Source organism: Hypomesus nipponensis, chromosome 17, assembly GCF_054491055.1.
Source record: "Hypomesus nipponensis isolate SF chromosome 17, ASM5449105v1, whole genome shotgun sequence".
NCBI classification, from domain to species: domain Eukaryota; kingdom Metazoa; phylum Chordata; class Actinopteri; order Osmeriformes; family Osmeridae; genus Hypomesus; species Hypomesus nipponensis.
Window position 1 is genome coordinate 19,332,501 of NC_140377.1, and position 25,059 is coordinate 19,357,559.

Sequence of the window (25,059 nt, forward strand, 5' to 3'; positions counted from 1 at the left end):
CATGTAAATGTGTTTAAATGTCTAATTTACACCCTTCGTTGGTGCAAACTGACATATGTTCAGTAGGGAATATTTCTTTTTAAAACAAACCAAAAAATCTGAATGTCATTTTGGTACAACGGTAGAATATGGCTGTAATTTGTTATGGTATAAATATTTGTCTTCAATTAAAAATACTTGTAGCCAATCAAAAAGCCCCATCCCTGAACTGTTACCCTGCTTGAGGTTATCCAAATAAAAAAGAAACTCCTCCTTCCTCCATACTATATTACCACTTTCCCTAATACAGGTAGAGTTTCTTAGTTCAAGTACATGGCAGACTCGTGAGAGGTAACCAAACTGCACTATCTTCCTCCCTGCCTCCTTCCCCTCATTCATACTACATCAAAAAGTCAAATCAAAGATTCCTTTGAAGCCGTCAGAAACATGGGCTCCAACAGCCGGTCTCTTTAGCGGGTGAAGATGGTTGGAGTGATGAGTGGACCGGGAAACTGAAAGGAAGACCCTAACTGATTCCCCCCCAACCTACCCATTCCCAGCGGTTCTTGTATTTATTTATGAGATAATCGGAGCGGTTAATGAAACATGGAGGCATCTCCACCCAACCAGCCAATCAGGAGTGTCACACTGCGTAAACATATCCAATAATCTGGGCTCTACAAGAACATAAAAAATTGATGACGAGGAAGTGTAAGGGGTCGCGATGGATACCAGGTTGAGCCTAATGCCCTAGGGCTCTTCTTGTATAAACCACACCTCGTTGCGGCGGCTGTAGACTTTGAGTGGTGGGTCGTAGGTGCAGCAGAAGTACTGTTTGCGCTGGAAGGGGGCGGTCTCTCCCAACGTGCGCGTCAGCCGGGACGCCTCCACTCGGTACTCGCTCTCCCCGGCGAAGCCCCCGAACTGCCTGTGAGGAGAGAGGGAGGGGGGAGAGAGAGAGAGGGGGGAGGGAAAGAGAGGGAGGGAGGATGGGAGGGAGAGAGAGGGGAAACAAGGAGACAGAGGGAGACAGACGGGGGAGTCAGACAGATAAAAAGAGGAGAAGAGATAGAGAGGGAGAGTGGTGAGAGAAGAGAGGGGGGAGGGATTGAGAGGGGGAAGGAACAGAGTTAGAAAAGGGAGAGAGAGGAGAGGGAGAAAGGGGGAGAGAGGGGGGAAACAGGGAGACAGAGGTGGAGGAAGAGAGGGGGGGAGTGAGAGAGAAAAGGGAAAAGATGGAGAGAGAGAGGAGAGGGGGAGGGAGAGAGAGAAAGAGGGGGAGAAACAGAGAGAGGGAGACAGAGAGATAGACAGATGAGGATAGATTTCCCAGAGCGTGGACCGCAAAACGGTTACAAAGCTGTACATCACGCGACAAGTGAACTGCCCACATGTTGCATCGCAGAGAAACGGGCTACATGCACATTGAGCCAGAACGGCATGACATTGCTGAGAGTATTGAGAGTCCACCCACAGTGCATAGACGGTCATGCCCTGCTGCTCCGTGATCTTGATGGCGGAGTCGACGGGGGCCGGCGGGCTGGTCTGGTACTGGGTGGGGATCTTGAGGGCCACCACCAGGCGTCGTGACATCACGCCGTCATCCCTGGGGTACACTGTGATGATGATGGGGGGCGCTGTGCCCATGGCCTCACCTGGAGGGCAACAGAGGGAGAGATAGAGAGAGAGGGAGGTTAGAGAGAGAGAGAGAGATGTTTTTTTTACATCACAATTAACTAAACTGCGATCGATCTAATCTTGATATAATAGTCAGAAGAACAAACTCATGAACGATGAAGCCCAGTTGTTTCCCAGTCATTATGATAGCTTCAGTCTTTTCCGACCCCTCTTAGGCTTTTCCAATAAGAGCCTATAGTAAATGAGCTATTGGGGGGGAAATATGTATTTCATTTATTTAATTAGACTATAAACTCCATCTTGCATCCTAATGTAAACCGTGTTGGTCCCAAAACCTTTCAGTTGAAATATATTTTCAGTAAATAATATAATTGGTCTTGCTTTACCAAACCGTTGATAGATAATTGACATTGTTTTTTCACACCGAGACACACAAGAGCATTGGTCTGGACAGCCAGCTCTCTGATTGGCTGACCTTCCTCGTTGCTTCCTCCGATGTACATCAGCAGCTTCCTGATGAGCTCGCCAGTCACCTGATCGAACGTCCGGCCCTCCGAGCTTACCACCGCATACTTGGCCGCATCATACCTCCGGACCTCGTAGCTGACCCCCTCCTGGGACAGGGTTGGGGGGGAGGGGGGAGGAGGGAGGGGGGGGGAGGGGGAAGGGGGGGAGTGAGGGGGAGGGGGAGGGGGAGGAGGAAGGGGGGGGAGTGAGGTGGGAGGGGGAGGAGGGAGGGGGGAGAGTGAGGGGGAGGGGGAGGAGGGAGGCGGGGGAGGGGGGGGGGAGTGAGGGGGGAGGCAGGGGCACAGAAACAGAGGGAGGAAAATTGAGACAGAAAAATACATGACTCACCTATGACACACGCACGTTGACAAACTCGCTCGGAGCGGGAAAGGGCCCGTGCACCAAAGGGCTTGTCTCAGAGGCGTGTGTGTGTGCGAGTGTGTGTCGAGGTGAGGTCAGCCCAAGCCGGGGCTGCTAATAAGCAGAGAGCAGAAGCCACACAGTTCCTCTCGGGACGGTAGAAAAGAAGCAAAGCGCGACCAAAGGGCCCTGGAAGAGGAGAGGATCACACCAAATACGCTGATTTGATTTTGTTTCCTTTTCCTTCCTCTTCATCCTTTGCTCCGCGGGCAAGAGGCCCTGCAGGGTTTATTCAGTCTAAAGAGAATAATAGGACCGGGAGGTCTGTACTTATGTAATAGACACACACACATACATAAGCGCACACACGCACCATTCGAGTTCACACACACACACACACACACACACACAGACGGGTAAGCTAATACGTTTGTGCGCACACACCCACACACGCACAAGCCCATGCCTGTGTTCGGCCACACACACATGCGCATGCTTCTGAATGCTCCCAATCAAACACAAGCACACGCGCGCTTGTGTTACGCTCACGCTCAGACACACACACGCACACACAGAGCAAACAGCGCTGTGTTGTAAGAGTGTGTGGGGTTAATGTGGTGCACACTCACTCGCTGACTTGACTGCTCTGCTGCCTGTTGTTATAAATGTCATGGTGTACTTGCCTAAGAGGCAGGCTTATGCTGCAAAAACATTTATAACCAGAGGTCTGGACAGGGCCTGTTTCCTCTTCCTGACTGAGGCCTCCGTGTACCACCAAATCTGCAGGAGCACAGCTGCCTACCATCCGAGCTTCCGAGCGTGTTTGCCCGATGTGTGTGAGAGTGTGCACGCGTGTGTGTGTGGTGTGAGAAAGATGTCGAGAGCGATAAAGAGAGAGAGAGAGCGAGAGATAACGAGAGGGAGAGTGTTCGCAAGCTATCACTTGTTATATTTTCACTCTGAATATCAAATGTTACCAGCAGTGGTTCAGCTGAACACGTTCGAGAGAAAGGACAAACAGAGCGGGCAGGCTGGCAGACTGGCAGATGGACAGAACACAGTGCTCCGTCTCTGCTCAGTATCTGCCAGGATCTGCCAGGCCCGACACTAACTCCATATCTTTAACTGCTCCTTAGCTTTAACCGGCTAATATAAGCACATTCCACCATAATCATTGTCCATGCACAGACAGTATTCATCCACATAAGTTTCTGGATACAAGCTCAACACAGGCTCAAACTAACACACTCCCCCCACACACACTAATTGCAGCTTAAAACTGAAAGCTGAGGTACAGGGCATTCAATTACCTCTGTCTGTGTGGTACCTATGAGGAACAACGAGGGCGGCGATGAAGACGTGTTCCCCAGAGCAACACGATGGTAATGACCATGCAGGGGCCTAGCTATCATCGCTGAAGCCTAATCACAGGGCATTGGAATTGCGCTAACATCCATTCTTTTATTATTCAGCGAGGATATTTCACTCTCAATCTCTCCTTTTTTTCCTCTCTCTCTCTTTTCCATAATTTAAATGTTACATTGGCCAAATTGAGGACGAGTGGGTGATCAGGTTGAGCAAAAGTCTTGCGCAAAACAATTATGAACAGGAAAGCGGAACGTTTGTGTGTATGTGCGTGCGTGTGTGCGCAGGTCAGGCCTATGTCATCTGTATTCAATGTCAGGTTTAATTAAGAGCATTAGGTTTCAGCGACACCCCAATTGGACACCGATCAGGTGGTGAGGTGAGATTTCCATACGGTCGTTTAGGCTCCAATCAGCAGTCCTGATTGAAGTTCCCCCATGATGACTTCAACCTGTTCTGAATGACTGCATCATGGTCACATGTCTCGACTTGAAAGTTGTTTATGTTTCGCCACACAAGTCTAGATCTTATCATACACAGACATTTGATAAGACACTCAAATTCAGTTGGGTGTTATAGTCATTTCTGCTTCTAATAGGTCAACGGAACATCCTGTGGTGCCTTTTCGACCAATGGGATGGGAGTGAATTGGCAGAAGTCCTCTTCCCATGTTCTGGTTCACCACTCCCAAAGTATTTGAAGGAACCAGGTTCGACCCAGGTGTGGTGTGTCAATGGGTGATGAGTGACCGGCCATGAACGTGCGTGGGTGAAGATGTGCACTGACACCTGATTACCCCTCGTCGCTCTGTCGATCTCTGTTGATCCATCAATTCCTGGTGTTGCTGTCTGTCTTGGTCTTGCACCTCATCATGAACCCAATGAACCCAGTCAGCAGGACTTCATTGTAGATGAATCTACATGGTGTATACATGCACCCGGTGCACTATGTTTACATTTAAGGGAGCACATAACCATAAAAAGGAAATGGCAATTTTTTCTTGCCTCATTAAACAGTACACATCACTGGTTTCGCTGGAATCCTTCCAACACACATGTACAATACACATGCACGCACTCCTGCAACCCCCCCCCCCCCCCCTCAAAACACACACACATTCGTACAACCATCACATAAACAAGATGTAATGCTAGCATCTCTGAACCTTCTAGAATGGGGTGAGAACATAATTTGTGTTTAGCTGTTGGTCTGACGGTATCGTGCTTGTTTTCACTACACTGAGTAGAATGTGGCCAGTGCATTGTAGCCTTAATATAGACCTAAACCTAACAGTGCTCCAGACAGAGTTAGGTTCCCACTATCTCTTTCTCTCTATACGTCTGTCTCTGTTTTTCTCTCTCCCCCCGTTTCTCTTCGCGCATCTCTCTTTCACGGGAAGAACATGACCTTGTGTTGCCTGACCTCTGTACTCCATGTCATTCTCCTAATGACCCGTGGTCATTGGATCGATGTCACCTTTGAGTCATTGGAGAAGCCTCACACGCACAAAAAAAAAAAAAAAACATCAGACCAGAAAGTCTCAACCACACTAAAAATAGACAATCAACACAGACTGGAATGTGGACGATTATAAAACTGAATAGAAACAGACAAACAACGAACCACTTAAAAGACCGACAGTAGATCGTTCAAGACTTGCTGAGGTTTATATAGAAGAACTGGCCCATAGCCAAGGTGACCCCAGCTGTGACCCGACGGGAATACGCACATCCTACGCAGTTAGGGGGTCATTAATATTGGCCTGTGTGTCAATCAAAGACAACACAATCCTAAGGTCACAGAAATCTCTAAAGATGCAGCCTTACATCCCACTGCGCATCCTTAATTGGGATTGTAGACAAATTGGAAAAATTCTCCGAGCCTTAAGTAAACATAGTTCCTTACAATGTATCTGCAAATAATATAACATATGACAGGTACTTGATGGCATGCGCTACTTTTCAACACAATGTCAAACGTTAGCTCGGGTGTTAGGCAGCAGGCGCGCAGAACATCTGGTAGCACTAAAGACGTTTCACCTCAGAGGTAACGCAGAGTGAGAACGCGACAGGTTTGTGTCTACACCTTACCTTGGTCTCGCTGCTGAGCAATTTGTATTCCGTCTCCTCGGTATTTCCGAAAAGCGAATTCTTTATCATGCCAAACATCGCGCTTTGCTCAGGTTATCGCTCCTCTGCGCGCGGTCCTTTAATTTATCCTAATAACCTGTTTGCCTTTCTATTTTCTTTTTTATTTCCGAGTGTCTTGTTAGAGACAAGGTATATCAAAAGATAAACGATATCTCGCAACTCTTTTTTAATCTCCTAAATGATACGCTTGTGATAGTCTTCTCGAGCGCACTTTCTCTCCAAAAGATTCTGCGCAACAGGATGTAGCCAATGGTGCAAACTCCCAATCCAAAATAAATCGACACAAGTCAATGGGCTGCTACATTGGATAAGTGGATCTTGGCTCTTCGCTCACTTCATAAGAAAGAATAAACTGTTTCAAATATAACCAACTGTGTCTCCGCCCTCTGGTCTCTTCCCTCCTTCGCACTAGATATTCACCCTTTCCACCAAAGAGGCATTGGTACCCACTTGTTTACGCGCCTGTCAATCACACATCCCACAGTATTCGATATTCTATATAATGCGCGCAGCCTTTTCCAGTAGCCTACATTGTAAAGTCGCAGCCTGACAGTTTATTCAAGTGCAATTAATTGCTTCCCCATGCGTTCAAGTTTCACTCCACATAAAAAATACATTAAATGAATACTTAATGCAGTAACCTAGCTGTTTAAGATCTTGATTACATCTTATTAAGATCTACGCGAGTGTCTGTCCACATTGACAAAAGTGACACACAATTCTTGCATATGTAAATAGTCGTGTATGTCTGTACAAAGTAGGTCAATGCCTTACTTCGTGCTAAGGCGGATTTCGAGAAGCGTGTGTGGCCAATATCGTATGGAATTGTCCGTTGATTTGTCACTATGAATTGCTTTTGTTTCTTCTTCTGTTGGCTCGTGTGCTTGTTCGAGCGTCTATCAGAGCATGCCTGTTTCACTGTGTGTCACAATGTTGTTGTGCTCGGGGCAACATCTATTTCAACTAGCACTGAAGGCAATGTCAATCGTCGTTGTGAAAACAGCGATGCGAATGAATGTCACGATACTGCATCCACTCCATTTATACTTAACAGAAGACTATTGAACCCATTGCAACCTTGATTAAGTGCCAACAAAGTCAGTGTGACAAAGGCAGGTGACAAGGCAGCAGCCAGGGGGTGGATATCAGACTTCAGGCCCAGAATAGCGACAGTGGACAGATGCAGAACAATGGAGACGCATCCAGAAGCAATAGGAATCACTGCTATGAAAAGATGAGGAGTCACACCATGGGTCGGCATGTAGAACAGGAATCCTCAACTCCACAGTAATTGACATTGCACATGCATTACACAATTTCACTCTGTTCAATTAGAAAGCCAAGGTTAGCTACTATGTCTACATGGCAATAGTACAAAGTTGTATCACAGACAAGAGCACTGAAAATGTTCTCTCCAAACAAGGGTGAGAATACAGTCAGAAATAAATTAAACTACTTTGTTATGATTGGTTACGCCTGCATTGCAAATATACTGGTGTATCATATGGGAACCATGAATGAAACTTTATTGGGCAAGGTTGAACACAAAATAAATATGTACATATTGTAATTGTTACAGCCGTTTCATCCAGTACTACAAAAACAATAAGCGTAGGAGAGAAATTCAAAAATCTAACATCATGGCTCTTTATGGCTCACCCAATAACACGGCTCCTAATAGCTTTCATTCTCCCTTTCCCTCCCTCCCTCCCGCACGTCACAATCCATGTCCATGACAGCCTTTGTCTACTATCAGGATCGGTATGAGGGGGAGGGGGGGGTAGAGGGATTAGGGAAAAAGGTCTGGTCCCTTTCAACCCTTTCACTGGGTGTCTGCGAGTGTCCCGTCCCCTCTCCTCCCCTCACTTCTCCCAGCCCTTGCCCCCGGGCTGAGTGGGCAGCCGCAGCCCCACAATCCCTGCCATCTCCTCGGTGCCGCGCTGGCCCTTGCTGTGGTAGAGCTGGTGGAGGACCATGTGGTTCCTGGTGGAGGCCAGCATGCACAGGTAGGTCTGGGAGGCGTGTAGCGCCTCCTGTTGGGCCCGGCAGTACCTCTCTCCTGTGACCTGGGGGCAGACGGGAAGCTAAATAAAGTGGATTACAAGACGTATAAAATGATTCCCTTGTTGATTTTGCCCAAAGCTGTACATAATGAGATACCTCATGGCGCCACAAATGTATTACGTGTTAAGCTAATACACGCTGTAGTTCCCTCCAGATACAACAGGCTCTCTAGCTGAATTACAGGCCAGTTGTCTGCTTCGGTGGGTGCAAACTATTATAATTGTATAGCCATTTCCACAAGCAATGTCACAGAGGGCTTCACAGACGTCTATAGAACTGCACCTAAGCCATCCTGAAACCTTCAAGGAAGACGAAGAACAATCTCACAGGGGAGGGATTGTTCGGACCATAGGCTAAATAGAATGATGCAGTAAGAGTAGACATTTGCAAGTGAGGAAATACTGAACTATATATTCAGAATTAGTAGAGCATTTGCAGTGCTCCGTGTTGGACAGTTGTCAGCTACAGGGCAAACAAGTATCCTGGCGGTACCGAACACGTGCCATATGGCACGAGGTCCAATTCTAAAATGCCAACGGATTAGTGAGACCAAATTCAGTTACGACACCAAAGTCATGTAAAGTTGTAGTATCCACTGTCAATTGCAATGTAAACCCGTGGGATTTCTGGATAACTTGGGTAGGTAGGGGGAGAGCTGGTCAAAAGACTAAGATGATTAGAGCTACTGTAAGAGTTACTGCTGATAGTTGACAGATACGAGTTAGAAGTGCTACACATTACTTGTGACTGGATAACTAGCTACCGTTGTTACCAAAGCTAGTACGGCTAAATACAGAAACTTGATGACAGCGTTAAACTTGACTGACAGATTAATCTTGCCGTTTATAAGTCTGATGTCCAACATAAGGCTGTAAGAAGCCTAAACGGTTTGCAAGTGGAACAGAACGCTAGCTAAGCATTTTGGTGCCGTTGGTCTCATTTAATACCTTGGAGCGGTGGATGACTTCCATAAAAACAGGCACAGATAAATAGATGTTTTGTGGTAAAACAGAGGTAACTAAATCCGACTTCGGATATGTTTAAGTCACGTTAGGTTACATGCATCTACAAAAGAATAAGGGCGCAAAACTGAATTTATATTTTCAATCTGTCCACCCTAGTTTTACACAAGAATCACTTTTCGCCATCTATCTGTACTGCTAGTTCTAGAGCTAGTTAGCTAACTCTAACTTACGCCGAACAGTCAAGTCAGTAAAGACACAGCTAACTACGCACTTACGACGTTGCTTCACGGTCACCTTGGTCAGTCAGTGTGTACTTGGCTAGACTAGCTTTAGGCTACCATACATTTCACGCATGGTATAACAAACAATAGTCACTCCGTCTGATCTAAACGGAACAAACTGTTCACAAAGATGCAGCAAATTTACAACAGTTCATTTGGCTTCCTGCCAACGCGAATGCGTGGTGTAGCTAGAGCTCATTGAAGCTAACCTAGCTTGGTTTATTGGGTTGAGGCTTAGCCATCTAGCTACTGTAGCAATCATTAGTTGTTTTGAGCACAGAGCTTTGCACTCACGTCGTTTTTCCGGAACTGATCTATAACATAATTATATGCCATCGACTGTTTGTACGTTGGTCCTTTTAACGTGCGTATTTCTCTCAATATTCCACGGCAAACGCGCAGAGGCGACGACAACGCGGCCATCATTAATTTATTTTGGCATTGCTTGGTTTCTGCACTCACAGACTGCACTGACGGACTGTTACGCTCAATCGAACGTCGAGTAAATCGATTGGAAAATGAAGCTGGCCAGGAAGTTTCAGTGGTCAAATAATCGTGAATTTAAATAACGTTTCATTAGGGCTTATTACCAGTGGCTGGTAGGCCTAACTTCAAATGCCCCGGGTTCGATTCCAACCCGGGCGAGTTAATCCCCTCTCTCTCCCCTGTCTACCTGTCTCAAACTGTCACTATCAAAAATAAAGCACAAAAACATCCCCAATCCCCAAAAATGCAGTTTCATTCGTTGCTAATAATATACATACTTTTTAGGTATAAACCAATGGGTTTTAATAATGGTATTACTGATGGTAAGATATATTGTTATGTATCTGGCACCTGTTGCGCCAAGGTCGTGGGATATCTTAGATGATATATTGGAGGCCTTAAGACAGTTAGGAGACTTGCAATGCGTAGGGAGTTACGATGTTGTCATGGTATCTCATAAAAGGAAAGAAGATGTACAGTGTAGCATTTTATGTTAAGATTAGATTGCCTGTTCAACCCAATTGCCTGTTGTGTATCTTTTTGTCGAAACTTTTGAAAAAATCCTGCAAAGTCAAACCACTGTTCAAGAACTCTGATGCAAAAGGTTTTTTTAAGCTTAATAGTCCAAAACCTCAACAAACTGTGTTGGACCCCAGGTACCAAACAGAAAATATTTTCTCCTCGGCCGTTTCCAAAAGATTTGCCGCTGATTGACCGGAACTTAATTCCTGTACAGCCGTGGCCAAAGTATTGGGAGCGACATACATTTTGTGTTTGCAAAGCTTGCTGGACCTTGGTATAAAATGACTGCTAACATAATTTCAGTAAGTCATATCATCATCACAGGGGAAAGTGTGAACTAGTTCTAGCCTGGTGAAATCAGAATGATCAATCATCATTCTGATTGGATTTTAAGAGCAGGTTGACTGCTGTAAAAAGGGACTATATTTTCAATATGCATATAGCCTATTGAAAATGTTCGCCCCCAGAAAATATGAAATATGCCTTATTGTGGTTCCAGTATTCTATAGAAACATGTGAAAACATTTTCCTCAAATACTGAACTTTTAACTTTGCAAAACACAACATTAGTCATTGCCAAAACGTATGGCCAACAACCAATGGTACATGGCTGTACCATCTGGGAGGGGCTATGCTAAGAACACTCACGGGGGAGGGATCCCTCCGACCATAGATTAAATACAATGATGCAGTAAGAGTAGAGAAACATGTGCAAGGGAGGAAATACTGAACTAGATATTCAGTGTTCTGAATTAGTAGAGCAGTGCTCTGTTTTGGGATTGGGCAGTGGTCAGCTACAAGGCAAACAAGCATCCTGGCGGAACCTATGCGCCGAAACTTCCCAAAACTTTGTATCATGTCTGCGCCAAACATTTCAGCGACGACTGTTTTCTTAGCTTGGGCTAATAAAAAGCTGGCCTTGCGGACTGTCTGAAATTTAAGTCTGTATCAGTACCAACTCTCCTTCTGTCCAGCTACAAACCTCGGACAAGTAAGTCAACTAAAGCTATATCATGTTGTTGCTTTACTGTATAGGTCATTGGTTACTTAGCTTGCCCCGCCTCTCTCCTCCTTACCATTTAAAGCTACAGACACAGAAACGGCTCGTCCTGAGGAAAGCTCATTGTGGGACTGCTCGTAGTGACTAATTCTGCACCAAGGCTGAATTTTGGGAAAGAGACTTCAGATACAGAATTAGGGGACCACTAAGGCCTATATAAAGGCATTCAAAAACCGCATGTCATGGGTTAGGGTTAGTTTAAATTGGGAGAGGTGGTGGGAGGAGTCGAAAGCCCCCTTCCTCCTTGCAGCCCTGCCTGTCTCTCTCATTTAGCCCGCCCACCTAAAACTTTGTTTTTGCAAGAAATATGGTGAAGTAAGACTAGTATATTTGGTTGGTTAGCAGTTAGGATGAAATTAGCTGTGGACTCAGACTCATGGAGTTCAGACAATGCCGTAACTATTGTAACTGAACAGCTGTGAGGACGTTTCTCTTCTGTTCGCTTCTAGTTCCCTTGGACGTCTTTCGAAAACTACGATAACGGTGAGTGACATTCTTGAAACATCTACTTTTAACTGTTGTCTTGTGGGTTCACTCTCAGTGTAAATGGATATATATATACAGAGCTTTAATCTCCAAGGTGTAGACTAAGCAAAGCTCAGTAGTTTACTGATTAATGTTAGACTACCCAAGTGGGAAGGTTGCATGTTCATTTTCATATGAAACGATTTTGTAGGCTATCGTGCATTCATGTTTGTATTAAACAGCAATATTAGCTACCATCGAGCGCTATATGTAGCCTACATTAGAAATATTGTATAGGCCTACACACTGGTTTGTTAGAAAACAAGTTCTTACGGTAATTGTGAACAAATGGCATAATACATCTGATTATCTAAATATCTCATTGTTCCTTCTTCTATTTAGCCTACTAGGTGGCGCTTACTTAGTATAGTTAAGTTTTGTTAGGCTACTTTTTTTTTGTCCGTGTTGAATGAGAAAGGAATGACGTGCCGTGTAGTCTAGTGATTTTATTCGAATCCTAGGTAAATTTTCCTGGGGTATATACGATCATTGGGCTGTTGTTAACATCCATAACTAATATTAACAATAAGATACATAATACTCATTACAGGTCCATTCCAGTATCAATTTGCTATCTGAAGAAATCCGTTTAAACGTGGAGGAATTCATCCTCCCAGCTTCGAGAATCTACATGACAGATTCCCAGGGTTGCCAGGTCTGTGTGACAAAACCAGCCCAATGGCCAATAAAACCAGCCCAAAAACCATCCCATTATCGGAACTCAAAATATGGCCCTGCCGAACCATATACACTACTTATAAAGTCCAACAGCATTGCTATCATTGCCAAATCTATTGTAATATCTACAAAGTAACACCAACTGTTAAGAATGCAGTTTTCAGGAGATTTGCTCAGGAGACAGAGCATTAGGCACGAGTGCACACGCACAGTGCGTGTGTGTATGTGGGCGTGTCCCATGTCCATGTGTGTATGTGCTGATCTGGAGTCAGTTTGGTAGGATTTGGGCATTAATAAATTAATTCATTTAAAATATAGATTTTTATTTAAAGATAGTAATGTAATTTGCATGCAAAATAGGTCATCCCGGCAACACTTCAGAAGTAGCCCAATTCCGCGGGAAAACCGCGGACCTGGCAACACTGTGCCAGACTGTAACAATCCAGAGACTGCATCATTGAGAGAGCGCTTGAGTTGAATTCGTTTTCAACAAATAACATATTACGTTCCTGTGATGGGTTGTAGGTCTATCCAATTTAGCAGAGGCATTTTTTTTCCGGGTTCGGTTGAAACACGCCCCATACTCACAGCCCAACGGAGCGGTTTCAGACTCATATTCTGAATAGAATTATGAGTATGACACCGTCAGGCTCATTTGTATTGGCATTTAGCTATTGAATATTAACACATGTTAATGATAGAAACAGGGTTAACTATCGTTACCTAAAAGTTGGAAGTAGCTATAGCTAATTCGTTTGGAACTGTATCAAGCAAGATTGTCTAGTTATTATTACAATCCGAAGATATTCCAATGTCCTTACCTTAATGTCAAATATGTTCCTCTGTTAATTTAGTAAAGATCAACGTTTTATTCATTTATTTTGTATTTATTGTATAGTGGCAGCACTCTCTTAAAATGCATTGTGTACCAATTGCATTTGAACAATTGGTTACCAGAACCAAGGTTTTCAGTACTTTTCTTTCAAGGGTGCTCTATACCTTTTAATGTTAGTCACAGGTATATATTCTGTATTGTATCAACACATCTGCCTACATATTCGGCAGGTTGATAGTGCGGCATTGTGTGGGGTCTGTGTTTGAGCGGAAATATTGGTCTTCTGTTGTGTGGGCCTGATTTGCAGCTAGTTTTGCTTTATGATACTTTGTTGGTGACCCCTGACTACAAATGTTGTTGTGTGGTACGTGCCCCATGAGCTGCTGTAATGGATTGGATTCATTAACATCTACAGACGATACGTCAAGCAAGATACCGTAAGGATTGTAAGACTTTGTTTCACTGAAGCACTGCTCTGTATTGGGTTCCTTTTACATCCTGAAATGTGACCGCCCCGATTATCATTCGCACTCTGGATATAGATTCTCCTTTGTCTGTAAGGTCAAGTGCACTTACAAGCATTAACACATCTGATTCAAATAAGGACTTACAAATGGCCTACAGATTGAACAGGAGAACTCACAATCAGGTGCAGCTGAGTGGGACTAACCAGAGGCTTAATCTAACATCCAATCATGGAGTTCACTCAAGTTCATGATGCGTTTTGACTAATGAATGACATTCGAGTTTGCTGGAACAAACCCAAATATTTATAATTTGCCTTTGAATCCATGCCCCTTTGAATACTAGAATCCTAGTCTAATCACTACATATCTGTTTGGCTATGTACTAGATCCCTATGTGTTTGTTCAAATATTATTTTAAATGCATTATTGCATTTCTTGTCAATATACTTAAGCAGTACGACATTCAGCTAACTCATTTTATGCAGCAATGGTGTGGTAATTTGCCCTTTTACACGGAGCTAGCATTAGTTGGACAGCCTTGATTGTTCATGACGTAACACGAAAATATAGTGCATTGTGGAAAATTGGGTCCAGACGATTGTTGAAGGTCCAGGGTCTCCAACTATGTTTTTAGGTCTTCAATTCAACCCCTTACCTATCACACCTGATTTTATAATTAGCCCTTGTGCTGCCTTTGGGTCACAACGACACGGAAGGTTCACAACGACCCATCGTTGTGCTGCGACAGCTTTATCCAATACAAAAACAAATAAAAAGCATTTTGTTTTAACCTTTGCACTGGGAAAGGGGGGGGGGGGGTTGAGACAGCCCGACAGCTAAAAGAAAATGTTTCACTTTATTTTAGTATAAAGTCGAGTTGTCGCAACACGTGGGGGGGTCACAATGACCCGAAGATAACACAAGGGGAAGCCTAGCCGGTTGATCAGTTGAATGAGGTTCGATAGGTTAGAGGGCTGAAGCAAAAAGCAGGAGCAAGGTTGTGATGCACCCCTGTCATACACATATATGTGGTTAAATATTCTCTTTTCTAATAAATACAGGTCAACTGTATGTAGAGTGTCAAACTCGTACCTCGCTGCACAAGCATGGACAACGCGGTGGTGGAGGATCCACCGAGGAGAGTGTTCCTGGCCCGGAAGACCATGAAGATAAGTGACCGTCGACAGCTTGAGTCTCTTCACAACACTCGGCGTTCCTGGTCACTTCCCTCACCCCCCCAGCCTCCTTCTCCCCCCCAAGCTCGCTCTACCCCCCTGCAGCCTCTGCTGGTGAGGCTGGAGCCCTCGGAGGAGTCGGCGCCGGTGGTGGATGAAGATCCGACCGGGCAAGAGACGTCACGCCGGTACACATCGTCGAGGACGGCGCGCCGCGCCGATAAGCACCTGGTGGAGCAGGCGGCCTCCGCACGGGCAGTTCCAACCCGGCGGTCCACGCACGGCGACGCATCTGACCCGTGCGGCGGAGGAGACGGTGCCGAGGGGTCTGGACCGGAGGAAGGGGAGGCGAGCGACGGCTGGGGAGAGGAAGGAGGAGGACGGTCCCGCCTGGACGACGTCCCCCCTCCTTCCCCGCGGAACTCGGAGAAAACGCACGGTGAAGCCGCAGGATCCGCCGGGCCGCCAGGCCACCGACCCGAGATGGATCCCAAGGACGTGAACCTGGAGCCGTCGGACCTAGAGATGGTCCCTCTACCCTTCCCCCTCCCGCTCGTCCGCCTGGCCCCCTACACCTCCGCGCCGTCCTCCTCCACTCCATCGCCCACCCATTCCCCCTTAAGCGAGAGCTGCGACCAGGAACTTCTGCCCGGCTCCCTGGTGCTCTCCGAGGATGAGGACGACGAGTACGAGTGGGACGAGGGGACGGCAGACGTCGAACGGCACCGGGGCAACAAAGAGGAGTTCAACGCAGAAGGCGCTCCGGTGGAGGAGGAAGAATGTTCTAGAGACGGAGGGGAGGGCGAAAAGGAAAGTGGCGTCGAGAAAGCGAGGACGGGTGGAGGTGAACTGGAGACGGACGGCTTTCTTGTTTCCCACCGAGGAGGCCGAGCGGTGGAGAGCGAGGAGGGCCGAGACCGTGTTTGCCAGAGAGGGGAACAGATGGATACGGAGGAGGCGGTTATATTTGGCAAGAGCCCAAAGACCGAGGAATTAAGTCAGGGGAGGAAGGGGCACCAAAAGAAGCCTGGAATGAGTGGAGAGGGGGATGGAAAGGAAGGGGAGATCCCTGAAAAGAGGTCTAGAATGGACAGAGAGAGTGATGGGGGTAACGTGGGGACAGGGATGATTGCAACGGAAGATGAGGCGCTGATGGATGAAGAAGCCCGGCAGGTTGGGGGGAAATGGAAAATAGGTGGACAGGGACATGGAGAAGGAAAGATTGCAGAAAAAAAGCCTCAAAGTGATGGAAAACAAAAGGCGGGGAGAAGGTTGAGGGTGGAGGGAGAGGATCTTGAAGCACACCTAGAACTGAAGATCCTCGATAGGGCTGAGAATCACAGCAGACTTCAGAAGGTTCGTCAAGGAAAACATCACACACTAAAAGTACAAAACATACCCTTTCTACTTTTGTTCTGACGTTTTTGGTTATATCCGTAACCATAAAACCATGTCATTACGTTAGAGTTGCTATGTAACTACAATGAGAGGTATTACTACCAGTTAGAAACCTCACTACATCATCTCATACGCACAACCCATCCAGCAACTTCAACAGAATATCATCTCTGTACAATATGTTAGGGTGAGAGTTAGCTGATTGTAATGAAATTAATTTGTTGATTATTCATTACTAGTTGGAGTATCTTGAGCATCAATACTCCACGTTGGACGATCCTACTGAAGGGTTTATGATCCTTACACACTACCCCTACACAGCAAATGTGCAAAGTTTGAATTCAACACCAGGAGTGTTTATATACAACTCTGGAAAACATTTAGACTACTGCACCTTTTTCTTTCATAAAAAAACAAAACAAAAAGTGTAGATTGACAATTTTGAGTGAGGAACAGAAGGGTAACATTTGCAGTGGCTTTAAAATTTGTACCCTTCTGTTCCTCATTCAAAATTGTCCTTCTCAACTTTTTTTTTTTTTAAATGAAAGAAAAAAGTGCATTGGTTTGCAATTGTTTTCCAAAGCTGTAGTGTGTGCGTGCAAAAGTCTGAGGCACAAGGAAAACATGTTTTAAAGTTAAGCAAAAATGCTATAAGAAATAATTAAGTGAAAAGACGAAACAAGTATGTTCACAAATGTGCACTTTTATACTGATGCAGAAGACAAAAACATATGATATATTCCCGTAAATAATATTGTGTGCCTAAGACTTCTACACATTCCTGACCATACGTGTGTGTGTGTGTCTCCCTCTTTGCTGCAGGTGATAAGGGAGCTTGTGAGAAAACAGCTCACAGCGTTGCAGCTGTCTCTGTTTGACCAGAGCCTGCAGGAGCTGAGAGACAGGCTGGAGAGACTGGAGTCCACCAAACACCAGAGTGTACTCCTCACCCTGCAGGTAGGGTCTCACTGTCAGGCATTAACACACACACACACACACTCTTTCTCCTTTCAATCTTTCATTCGTCCATTTTCATCGCACATGAAATCCTCCATGTTAATCTCACATGAACTCGTCCATCTATGTTCCTCTTGTGTCGTCGTGTCCCAGGGTAAGATGGCGCGTCTCTCCGAAAAGTGTGCGTCGATAGCCGTCGGTCCAGACAAGGTGCACGTCAGGAGAAGGGCTGAAGCCCCTCTCTCTCCGTGCGCCTCCCCCTGCCCCTCCCCCTGCCCCTCCTCCTGCCCTTCCTCCTGCTCCTCCTCCTGCCCTGGCCCCTCCCCCTGCCCCTCCCTCTGTCCCTCCCCTTGCCCCTCCCCCTGCCCCTCCCCCACCACCAGCCGGCTGCTCTCCCCGGTCCCGGCCTCCATCACCCCCCCCACCATATCCCCACCAGAGGTCACCCCATCCTTCTCCTCCCAGACTCTGCTGCAGGTGACCCCCCCCGTTCCTGCCTCTGATTCTACCCCTGCCACGCCTGTGTCTGACTCTGCCCCTGCCTCTGCCTCTACACTTACGTCTGCGTCTGCCCCCTTGCTTCCCTTTGCCCCTGCCTCTTCCACTGCCTCTGCACTTACATCTGCCTCTGCCCCCTTGTTTCCCTTTGCCCCTACCGCTGCCTCTACCACAGCCTCTCCCGCTTCACTTACATCTGCCTCTGCCTCCTTGCTTTCCTTTGCCCCTACCCCTGCCTCTACCACTGCCTCAGACTCTACACTTACATCTGCCTCTGCCGCCTTGCTTTCCTTTGCCCCTACCCCTGCCTCTACCACTGTCTCAGCCTCTACGCTTACATCTGCCTCTGCCCCTGCCTTTACCTTTGACTATGCCCAACCCACCTGTATGTCAGCCTTCCCAATGTCATTAACAGCCCAGCAATCTATGTCCCTCCAACCCTTCTTTGTGCATCTTCCACCTGGAACGACAATCTTGGGCCCCCTTAACCCGCTCAACAATCTCGCAAGCTTGGTGGGCAGCATCAAAACCTCTAAGATGACCTACATCATTCAGTCTCCAGTCACCAGCTCTCCTGCTTTCACATCCCGTTCGCAGCCCGTTACCCTGAATGCCCAACCTATTCCCACGATAGCTGCCCTGTCTTCAGCTGTGCAAGATTCACCTTCCTTCCCTGCCGCCCCCTTCACTTTTCCCGCCTTCTCCACTTTCCCTGCCTCCTCCACCTTCCCTGCCTCCTCCACGTTCCCTGCCTCCTCCACCTTCCCTGCCTCCTCCACCTTCCCTGCCCCCTCCTCCACCTTCCCTGCCCCCTCCTCCACCTTCCCTGCCCCCTCCTCCACCTTCCCTGTCTCCTCCACCTTCCCTACCTCCTCCAACTTCCCCACCTTCCCCACTGCCCCCCCTCCTACAATACCTGCCCCGCCTCCTATAACACCCAGCCTCAGGCTCCCCCCCATGTCCGCTCCTGTCCAACCAGAGGCCACCGTGGGGGGCACTCACCCCAGCGCGGTGGCACCCGCCTCCTCCACCTTCCCCACTGCCCCGCCTCCTAAAAGACATGCCCCGCCTCCTCCAAGACTTGCCCCGCCTCCTCCAAGACTTGCCCCGCCTCCTCCAAGACTTGCCCCGCCTCTTACAAGACTTGCCCCGCCTCCTACAAGACTTGCCCCGCCTCCTACAAGACTTGCCCCGCCTCCGACAAGATATGCCCCGCCTCCAAGACTTGCCCCCCCTCCTACAAGACATGCCCCGCCTCCTACAAGAATTGCACCGCATCCTACAAGACCTGCCCCGCCTCCTACAATACTTGCCCCCCCTCCTACAAGACCTGCCCCCCCTCCTACAATACTTGCCCCCCCTCCTACAAGACATGCCCCGCCTCCTACAATACTTGCACCGCATCCTACAAGACATGCCCCGCCTCCTACAATACTTGCACCGCATCCTACAAGACCTGCCCTGCCTCCTACAATACTTGCCCCCCCTCCTACAAGACTTGCCCCCCCTCCTACAATACCTGCCTCGCCTCCTATAACACCCAGCCTCAGGCTTCCCCCCATGTCTGCTCCTATCCAACCAGAGGCCACTGTGGAGGGCACTCACCCCAGCGCGGTGGCACCCACCTCCTCCACCTTCCCCAGTGCCCCGCCTCCAACCAGAGCCGGCCTCAGGCCCCCCTCCATCTCCGCTCCTGTCCAACCAGAGGCCACCGTGGAGGGCAGGTGCCCCAGCGTAGGGGGGCCTGGCTCCTCCCATTGGTCATCTCATCAGACCTCCACGAGGACGCACTTGTCGACGTTGTTGAAAACGAAAGCGGAGCAGGCGGGGGGGCGTGCGACCTCCATGTCCTCACCTCCACCTGTCGCCGCAGCTTCTCCTGAAACGGGTGAGAGATAAAAACACCTGTTTGGTTCTCAAAGGTTTTGGTTCCCCTTGGTTGATAACGACAACATGGTGCAATGGTTGACGATGCTGGGTATTCTCCAGATCCTGGTCATGCAAGGCGAAAGAAAGAAAGATGGAGGCTAGGTTGTCATGGTGATGGTTAGCAGGAATCTTTGTACCCGCGTGGTATGAGGAGGGGAGAATGTTGTTTCTCCTCCTCCAAATCCTCCTCGACGTCGCAATATTCTCCCCCATACTGACCCCACGTGCCCCGATTCAAGTCTTGCTAGAGCTTGCAGCATGCATAGACTGTTGGTAAACAAGCCATGTTGTTGTTTAGTTGTCTATAGTTGGTAGTGGCAAATATCTGGCATTGGAGTTGATGACAGAACATGTTCCTGATTGTGGTCAGAGTGAGTCTTGATTAGAGTGTTTTGTCAACCACTGCCTTGTAGCTCCTCCTCCGACCGCCCAAACTGCACATGTCTCTGCTCCAGCTTTAACCCCTCCTCTCGAAACAGGTGAGATGGTACCTGAGCTTACACATGCTCTCGCATGCCAACAGAAATACACACACAGACACACACACACACGAGTGTCGTTTTTAGTTTCAGAAGGTCTTAAGGAAACGCAAACGCTCTTTCGAGTCAAATGGAACTGTTTTTATTGAAGCTCGAAGCGAGTCACGATTGAGGCAAAGTGAAAAGCAAGCAGAAGCTTATTTCATTTCATATGGGATAATTTATACAGCTGAAACATTGCAAAACAACATGTCCCCCCCCCCCCCCCCAAAGGAATCCGATCTTCACCTCCCAATCCTTTTCTCCATCGTGATAGACAAATCTATTCTGGGCCTAAATCTCATGTGACCTCTCCAAGCGCCGTTTTAAACCTGTCGAATGACTAACCGTGGGATTCATTCAAACGAATCAATCAGTTGAGCCACAACCAGAGTTCCCTCTCTCCCCATCCAGGTTGCAAGGTGAGGAGGCGGCCTGCAGACTCCACCGTGTCCAAAACAGCGGTTGCACAGGTGAGGTCCTGGAGACCCCTGATCTGGGCAGCCTCCAGCGCCTCATGTTAGCGCTGCAGAACGAGCGTTGGCGCTATTAGACAGAGACCGCCAAGTGTCGTCTAGCCGGAATGCATTTGAAAACCATTACTCGGATAGTTCCAACTCATCGTTCTTGTGTCGCGCCGCAGTCCTCAGGCTCCTCGGACAGATCATCGGTAGTGATCGACCTGACTGAGGACGACGATGGTGATGATGCTGACGATGTTGTTCTAGGTAAGGCGAACGCTTCCTATCCACCCCTTGTCTTGGTCGGAACATTGCTGAGAGATCAGAGGTCAGCAAAGGGCCCTATTTTGATTCCTCCAAAAGGCTTCCTTCCCGCGCTATTCGTGTAAAGAATATATCATCAATCTATTGGTGTGGTAGATTGAGTGGGCGGGTATCGGCTGCAGAGGGGTAGGAAGGCCACCATTTCCCCAAGCCTTACGCGATACAGTTACAAACTGAGCAAGTAACATTTTAGCCGTGCGAGTGGACATGTTGGTATGCTAGCTCTGCTTGCTTGTGTCAAAAGTCCTTCAAATCTACCCATAGTCATATCAAAGTGGCCTAGAGAAGCTTAACATCATGGAACGTTTGTCCCTTAGTTTCAGAAGCAGCCACAGAGAGGGGAGCGGCGGAGGGGCCGTCCCCTCCAGAGGCTTCAACTGAGGACAAGAGACCAGGTGAGCTCATACCACAACCACAGTTATTCCAAGCAGTCAGGCTATTAGCAGGTAAGGAGGCTAATGTCAATCTGGGATTGACGATACTTGATGCTTTGAGAGGGATGTGTCTGTGTAGAAGATCCGCGAGCATGGAGGATGAGGAAAGGGATGAGAGCGAGGAAAACGAAGGGGGCTCTTAGGGTTGTGAGGAGGATGAGGAGAGGACAGATGAAGAAATGGGGGGGGGGGGGGAAGGTGAGGGCAATGCAGAGTGCAAGTGATTTTCCAGAGGACCCAGGACTATGGCCAGAGAGACAATTATTTGCAGACTGGCTAATAAGGGTGCACAGGAGGACGTTTACATTTAGTCATTTAGCTGACGCTCTTATCCAGAGCGACTTACAGTAAGTACAGGGACATTCCCCCCGAGGCAAGTAGGGTGAAGTGCCTTTCCCAAGGACACAACGTCATTTGGCACAGCCGGGAATCGAACCAACAACCTTCTGATTAATAGCCCGACTCCCTAACCGCTCAGCCATCTGACCCCCCCCCCCCCCAGGAGGAAAGGACATAACCAAAATGAGGAGGGGGAATTGCAATCTCTTCATGGGACCCCAAGTCTTAGCCACGCCCCTGGTTGTGGGTCTGTGTTTTCAGGTACCGGAGTGCCGAAGTCTCCAGCCCCTCTCACATTTGCATCCCTATTGGCTGCACCGCAAAGGACGATCACACCACCATCCAATGGCATGACTGTCTCCGTGGTACCAAAGAATGGTGAGGGATTTGTCTCCCATCTACTGGCCTTCAATCCACCATCGGTCTATTCCTGTGTGACAACAGTTTTTTTTCCTTGTTTGTAAAATCTTTTTGTTTTGTTCCTGGTACAGAGAGTTTAACTCCTGGTGATCAGTCCTTTGTTCCAAATACTCTTCTTGAATGTCTTCTGAAGGTAAGACCACAAAAATAAATTTCCAATACACTTCTAGCCAGGTCTATAAAAAAAATACCCACTCAATCTGTGGCAAATGAATGAGGTAACCGAATGTCACCTCCTCACTCACAGACGGCGTCCAAAACTGCCGCGCCGCCGCCCCAAACCGCGAGACCAGATGCCGCCCCCCGCTGCTCCCCTTGCAAACCTTCCCCGCCGCCCCCCGGGCCCCCTCCTCTCCCGCCCCCGCCCAGCCCCCCCGGCCCCCCGCCCTTGGAGGCGGCCCACACCTCCGCGCCCCAGCGACCCCACCTGAGGCTGGCCCGCATCCAGGACCACAACGGCATCGCGCTCTCCTGGTCGGTGGCGGAGGTGGACCCGAGGTGCGCCCCGGTCGCAGGCTACCAGCTGTACGCCTACCACCACCCCGACACGCCCGCGGACCCCGCCCCCCCGTCGCAGTGGAGGAAGATCGGGGAGGTGAGCGCACTGCCCCTGCCCATGGCGTGCACCCTCACGCAATTTGCCCCGAGCGCCAGGTACTATTTCGCCGTCCGCGCCCGAGACGTGTTCGGACGGTACGGCTCGTTCTGCGAGGCCCAGTGCTCCGACGCCGCCACCTCCACCGGCTGAGAGGCTGGGGCTCGATGGCGTTCCCTCAAGCGACAAACTGAAACTCTCTTTACCCAAGTGTTAAAGGTTCAACATGACCAGGCAGTGTTTGTAAATTGATATCCAGAGTGTATTTTATATTTGTATTATTTGCACAGTTAAGTCATACGGTGAATGTAGTTTGATTTTTGTTTCAAGTTGATACAGTCTTGGTTTTCTATAAATGCATTTTTTTGCAGGTTTTTTTTGATTATCTTTATCTGTACATCTGAAAAGTTTGTTTTGTGCCATAACCCACTGGCCAAACTGAAAAAGACCCGTCTTTGTCCTGTGCCCTGTGTGTTTTAGCCACACAGGGGCAGTATTGTGTCAGAGGAGGAAAGTTTAGTCCAGGTCAAGATCACTGTTGACGCAGTCAACCGCAAACGCACAATTACATTGTCCTTACTTCAAGTTCATTGACTTGACTTGTAAATGGATCTTCTCAATACCTTTCCATCTGAACTGACCTAGGAGGACGGCGATCCCTTTATCCAAGTACAAGTGGACTCAACATTTATTTGGTCCTTTGGTTCAGACGAAGGAACATTTAAAGAAGTCAAATGTCATATGTCTTCTTCCAGGGCACCCAAGTGCAGTATTTTTGGATCCTTTCCTTTCCTACAGAAGCCCTGGAAGATATACCCTCAGAAGATTTCAATAAACACGTTCAATAAATACAGTGTTTTTGCTGTGTCTCATCAGGAGAATATAAGAATGACCAATTAGGCTTAGGTGTTTCTGTGCATCAAATCTGTGGAGAACAAGCCAGGTTCCGCCTGGCCCAACGTTCTTGAGTCTCAAACAGGATGGAAGACTAGGGGGTTAAAGCACTGTTTGCAAATGTGTACAAAAGGTTTGTGTTGAATGTACAGGATTTCAACTGTCCTTTGCACGGACTGTTGTTTTGTTTATGGATGCTTGACTGTAGGGGGAGCCAGGCGCTTATCAGTTTCCTCCTCACCATGGCTTGGTTCCTCGACATTTGTTGGAAAGACACCCCCCCCCTCTTTTCCCTCCCACTCTCTCTCCCCACGCCCCCCCCCCCCCTCCTCTCCTCTCCTGTCTCCCTCTCTCAATGCATACTAATGCCGGGCGAGTATACCCACCTCCCTCCCACAGTGTGTGTTCTCGGGGAGGGGCGGGAGAGGGGGGATGACAGAGAGATAGCGGCTTCTGTTCAGTATCCTTTCTCATGAGGCAGGCTAGGCTAGTCTTAACAGCAGCCCCCATGGCTTTCCACTGAAGCAATACAGAGGCTACCCTTATCCGCTGCAACAATGTCTAACCTGTGCGAGTGGCATTTGGCGGCAGCCAAGATTTGAGACAGAAGGACATTTATTGGGTGTTTTTTTTTTTTTTTTTTTTTTTGGGGGGGGTTGTTGTTGGTTAACCTGAATGGGAAGTCTTTTTTGGGTGGAGGAAGAGGAGACACAAGCAGACAGTCGGGGAGGGGGAATAACTGGCTACTGCCAATCCCCCCCTTCCACACACAGAAGACAGGGAAAACGGAGGCCACGGGAGTATTCGCTTTTTTCTTTCGTTTTTTGTTCTTTTTCTTCCTCATCGCGTTGCTGGGAGGCGCCTTGTCTTTTCACTTGCTGGCTCTCTCGGTCCTCTGCCTCTTCATCTACTTCTCCATCTACCTGGTCTACAATTTCTTCTATTTATGAGCAAGGGAAGGGGGGAACAGGAGGGAGAGAGAGAGACAGAGAGGAGGGGGATTTTATTTTCCTTTTTTTTAATGCATACTCCCTTCCCTCTGCCATTTCTATCACTTCCAGTCTCTGGCGGTCTGTTGTTCTCCGTGTCTCCTCTCTCCTCATGCCCCTCTACTCCTCCCTCCCTCTCGTCACTCACTGTCCAATCGCTAACTTTGACTAGTTTTTAAAACCGCCACCGGTTTTCGAGGTTGAGATTTTTGCAGCTCACAGTAGAACCAAGCTTATTGGTCAGTC

At 48.0% G+C, this 25,059-nt stretch overlaps 4 protein-coding genes across 6 annotated transcripts in view; 2 read left to right on the forward strand and 2 right to left on the reverse strand.

Annotated features, from left to right (window-relative positions):
- The window catches only part of LOC146253876 (heme-binding protein 1-like), a 6,719-nt gene extending 394 nt beyond the window's left edge, over positions 1 to 6,325 (reverse strand). The window contains exons 1-4 of the mRNA XM_084678363.1: positions 5,940 to 6,325; positions 2,093 to 2,231; positions 1,454 to 1,634; positions 1 to 907 (exon numbers count right to left, since the gene is read on the reverse strand). The exon at positions 1 to 907 is cut by the window's left edge and continues 394 nt beyond it. Of these exons, the coding sequence (XP_084534489.1) occupies positions 730 to 907; positions 1,454 to 1,634; positions 2,093 to 2,231; positions 5,940 to 6,017 (576 nt within the window). The 5' untranslated portion in view covers positions 6,018 to 6,325 and the 3' untranslated portion in view covers positions 1 to 729. The remainder of the gene's footprint in view (positions 908 to 1,453; positions 1,635 to 2,092; positions 2,232 to 5,939) is intronic.
- A 1,174-nt stretch (positions 6,326 to 7,499) lies between these two features.
- fmc1 (formation of mitochondrial complex V assembly factor 1) lies at positions 7,500 to 9,775 on the reverse strand. 3 transcript variants are annotated; one of them, XM_084677974.1, is made up of 2 exons: positions 9,604 to 9,775; positions 7,500 to 8,083 (listed from the first exon to the last, which is right to left on the reverse strand). In XM_084677974.1, the coding sequence occupies exons 1-2, from the start codon at positions 9,733 to 9,735 to the stop codon at positions 7,862 to 7,864; spliced, it is 354 nt and encodes a 117-aa protein (XP_084534100.1). In that variant the 5' UTR covers positions 9,736 to 9,775; the 3' UTR covers positions 7,500 to 7,861. The 3 variants fall into 3 exon arrangements, with proteins under 3 accessions (XP_084534100.1, XP_084534101.1, XP_084534102.1); XM_084677975.1 differs by having other exon boundaries at positions 7,500 to 8,065; positions 9,604 to 9,772; XM_084677976.1 differs by lacking the exon at positions 9,604 to 9,775 and adding an exon at positions 9,011 to 9,290 and having other exon boundaries at positions 7,500 to 8,065.
- LOC146253878 (uncharacterized) lies at positions 8,588 to 23,779 on the forward strand. Its single transcript, XM_084677647.1, has 8 exons — positions 8,588 to 8,702; positions 11,827 to 11,860; positions 14,944 to 16,413; positions 17,278 to 17,412; positions 17,566 to 17,730; positions 21,001 to 21,085; positions 21,460 to 21,537; positions 22,629 to 23,779. Exons 3-8 carry the CDS (start codon positions 14,989 to 14,991, stop codon positions 23,081 to 23,083), a joined length of 2,343 nt encoding a protein of 780 aa, XP_084533773.1. The 5' UTR covers positions 8,588 to 8,702; positions 11,827 to 11,860; positions 14,944 to 14,988; the 3' UTR covers positions 23,084 to 23,779.
- LOC146253879 (uncharacterized) lies at positions 17,868 to 21,523 on the forward strand. Its single transcript, XM_084677973.1, has 4 exons — positions 17,868 to 19,798; positions 20,253 to 20,318; positions 20,772 to 21,085; positions 21,460 to 21,523. Exons 1-3 carry the CDS (start codon positions 18,298 to 18,300, stop codon positions 20,879 to 20,881), a joined length of 1,677 nt encoding a protein of 558 aa, XP_084534099.1. The 5' UTR covers positions 17,868 to 18,297; the 3' UTR covers positions 20,882 to 21,085; positions 21,460 to 21,523.
- Positions 23,780 to 25,059: the final 1,280 nt, after the last annotated feature.

Bases quoted from the DNA above. Each gene is read 5' to 3' on its own strand.
- LOC146253878 (XM_084677647.1), top strand. From the start codon at position 14,989: ATGGACAACGCGGTGGTGGAGGATCCACCGAGGAGAGTGTTCCTGGCC. The intron at 16,414-17,277 runs GTTCGTCAAGGA...TCTTTGCTGCAG, and splicing joins ATCACAGCAGACTTCAGAAG to GTGATAAGGGAGCTTGTGAG. The intron at 21,086-21,459 runs GTAAGGCGAACG...TTTGTCCCTTAG, and splicing joins TGCTGACGATGTTGTTCTAG to TTTCAGAAGCAGCCACAGAG.
- LOC146253879 (XM_084677973.1), top strand. From the start codon at position 18,298: ATGTCAGCCTTCCCAATGTCATTAACAGCCCAGCAATCTATGTCCCTC. The intron at 19,799-20,252 runs GTGAGAGATAAA...ACTGCCTTGTAG, and splicing joins CGCAGCTTCTCCTGAAACGG to CTCCTCCTCCGACCGCCCAA. The intron at 20,319-20,771 runs GTGAGATGGTAC...CTCCCCATCCAG, and splicing joins AACCCCTCCTCTCGAAACAG to GTTGCAAGGTGAGGAGGCGG.
- fmc1 (XM_084677974.1), bottom strand. From the start codon at position 9,735: ATGATGGCCGCGTTGTCGTCGCCTCTGCGCGTTTGCCGTGGAATATTG. The intron at 8,084-9,603 runs GTGAGTGCAAAG...CACTTTATTTAG, and splicing joins ATCAGTTCCGGAAAAACGAC to CTTCCCGTCTGCCCCCAGGT.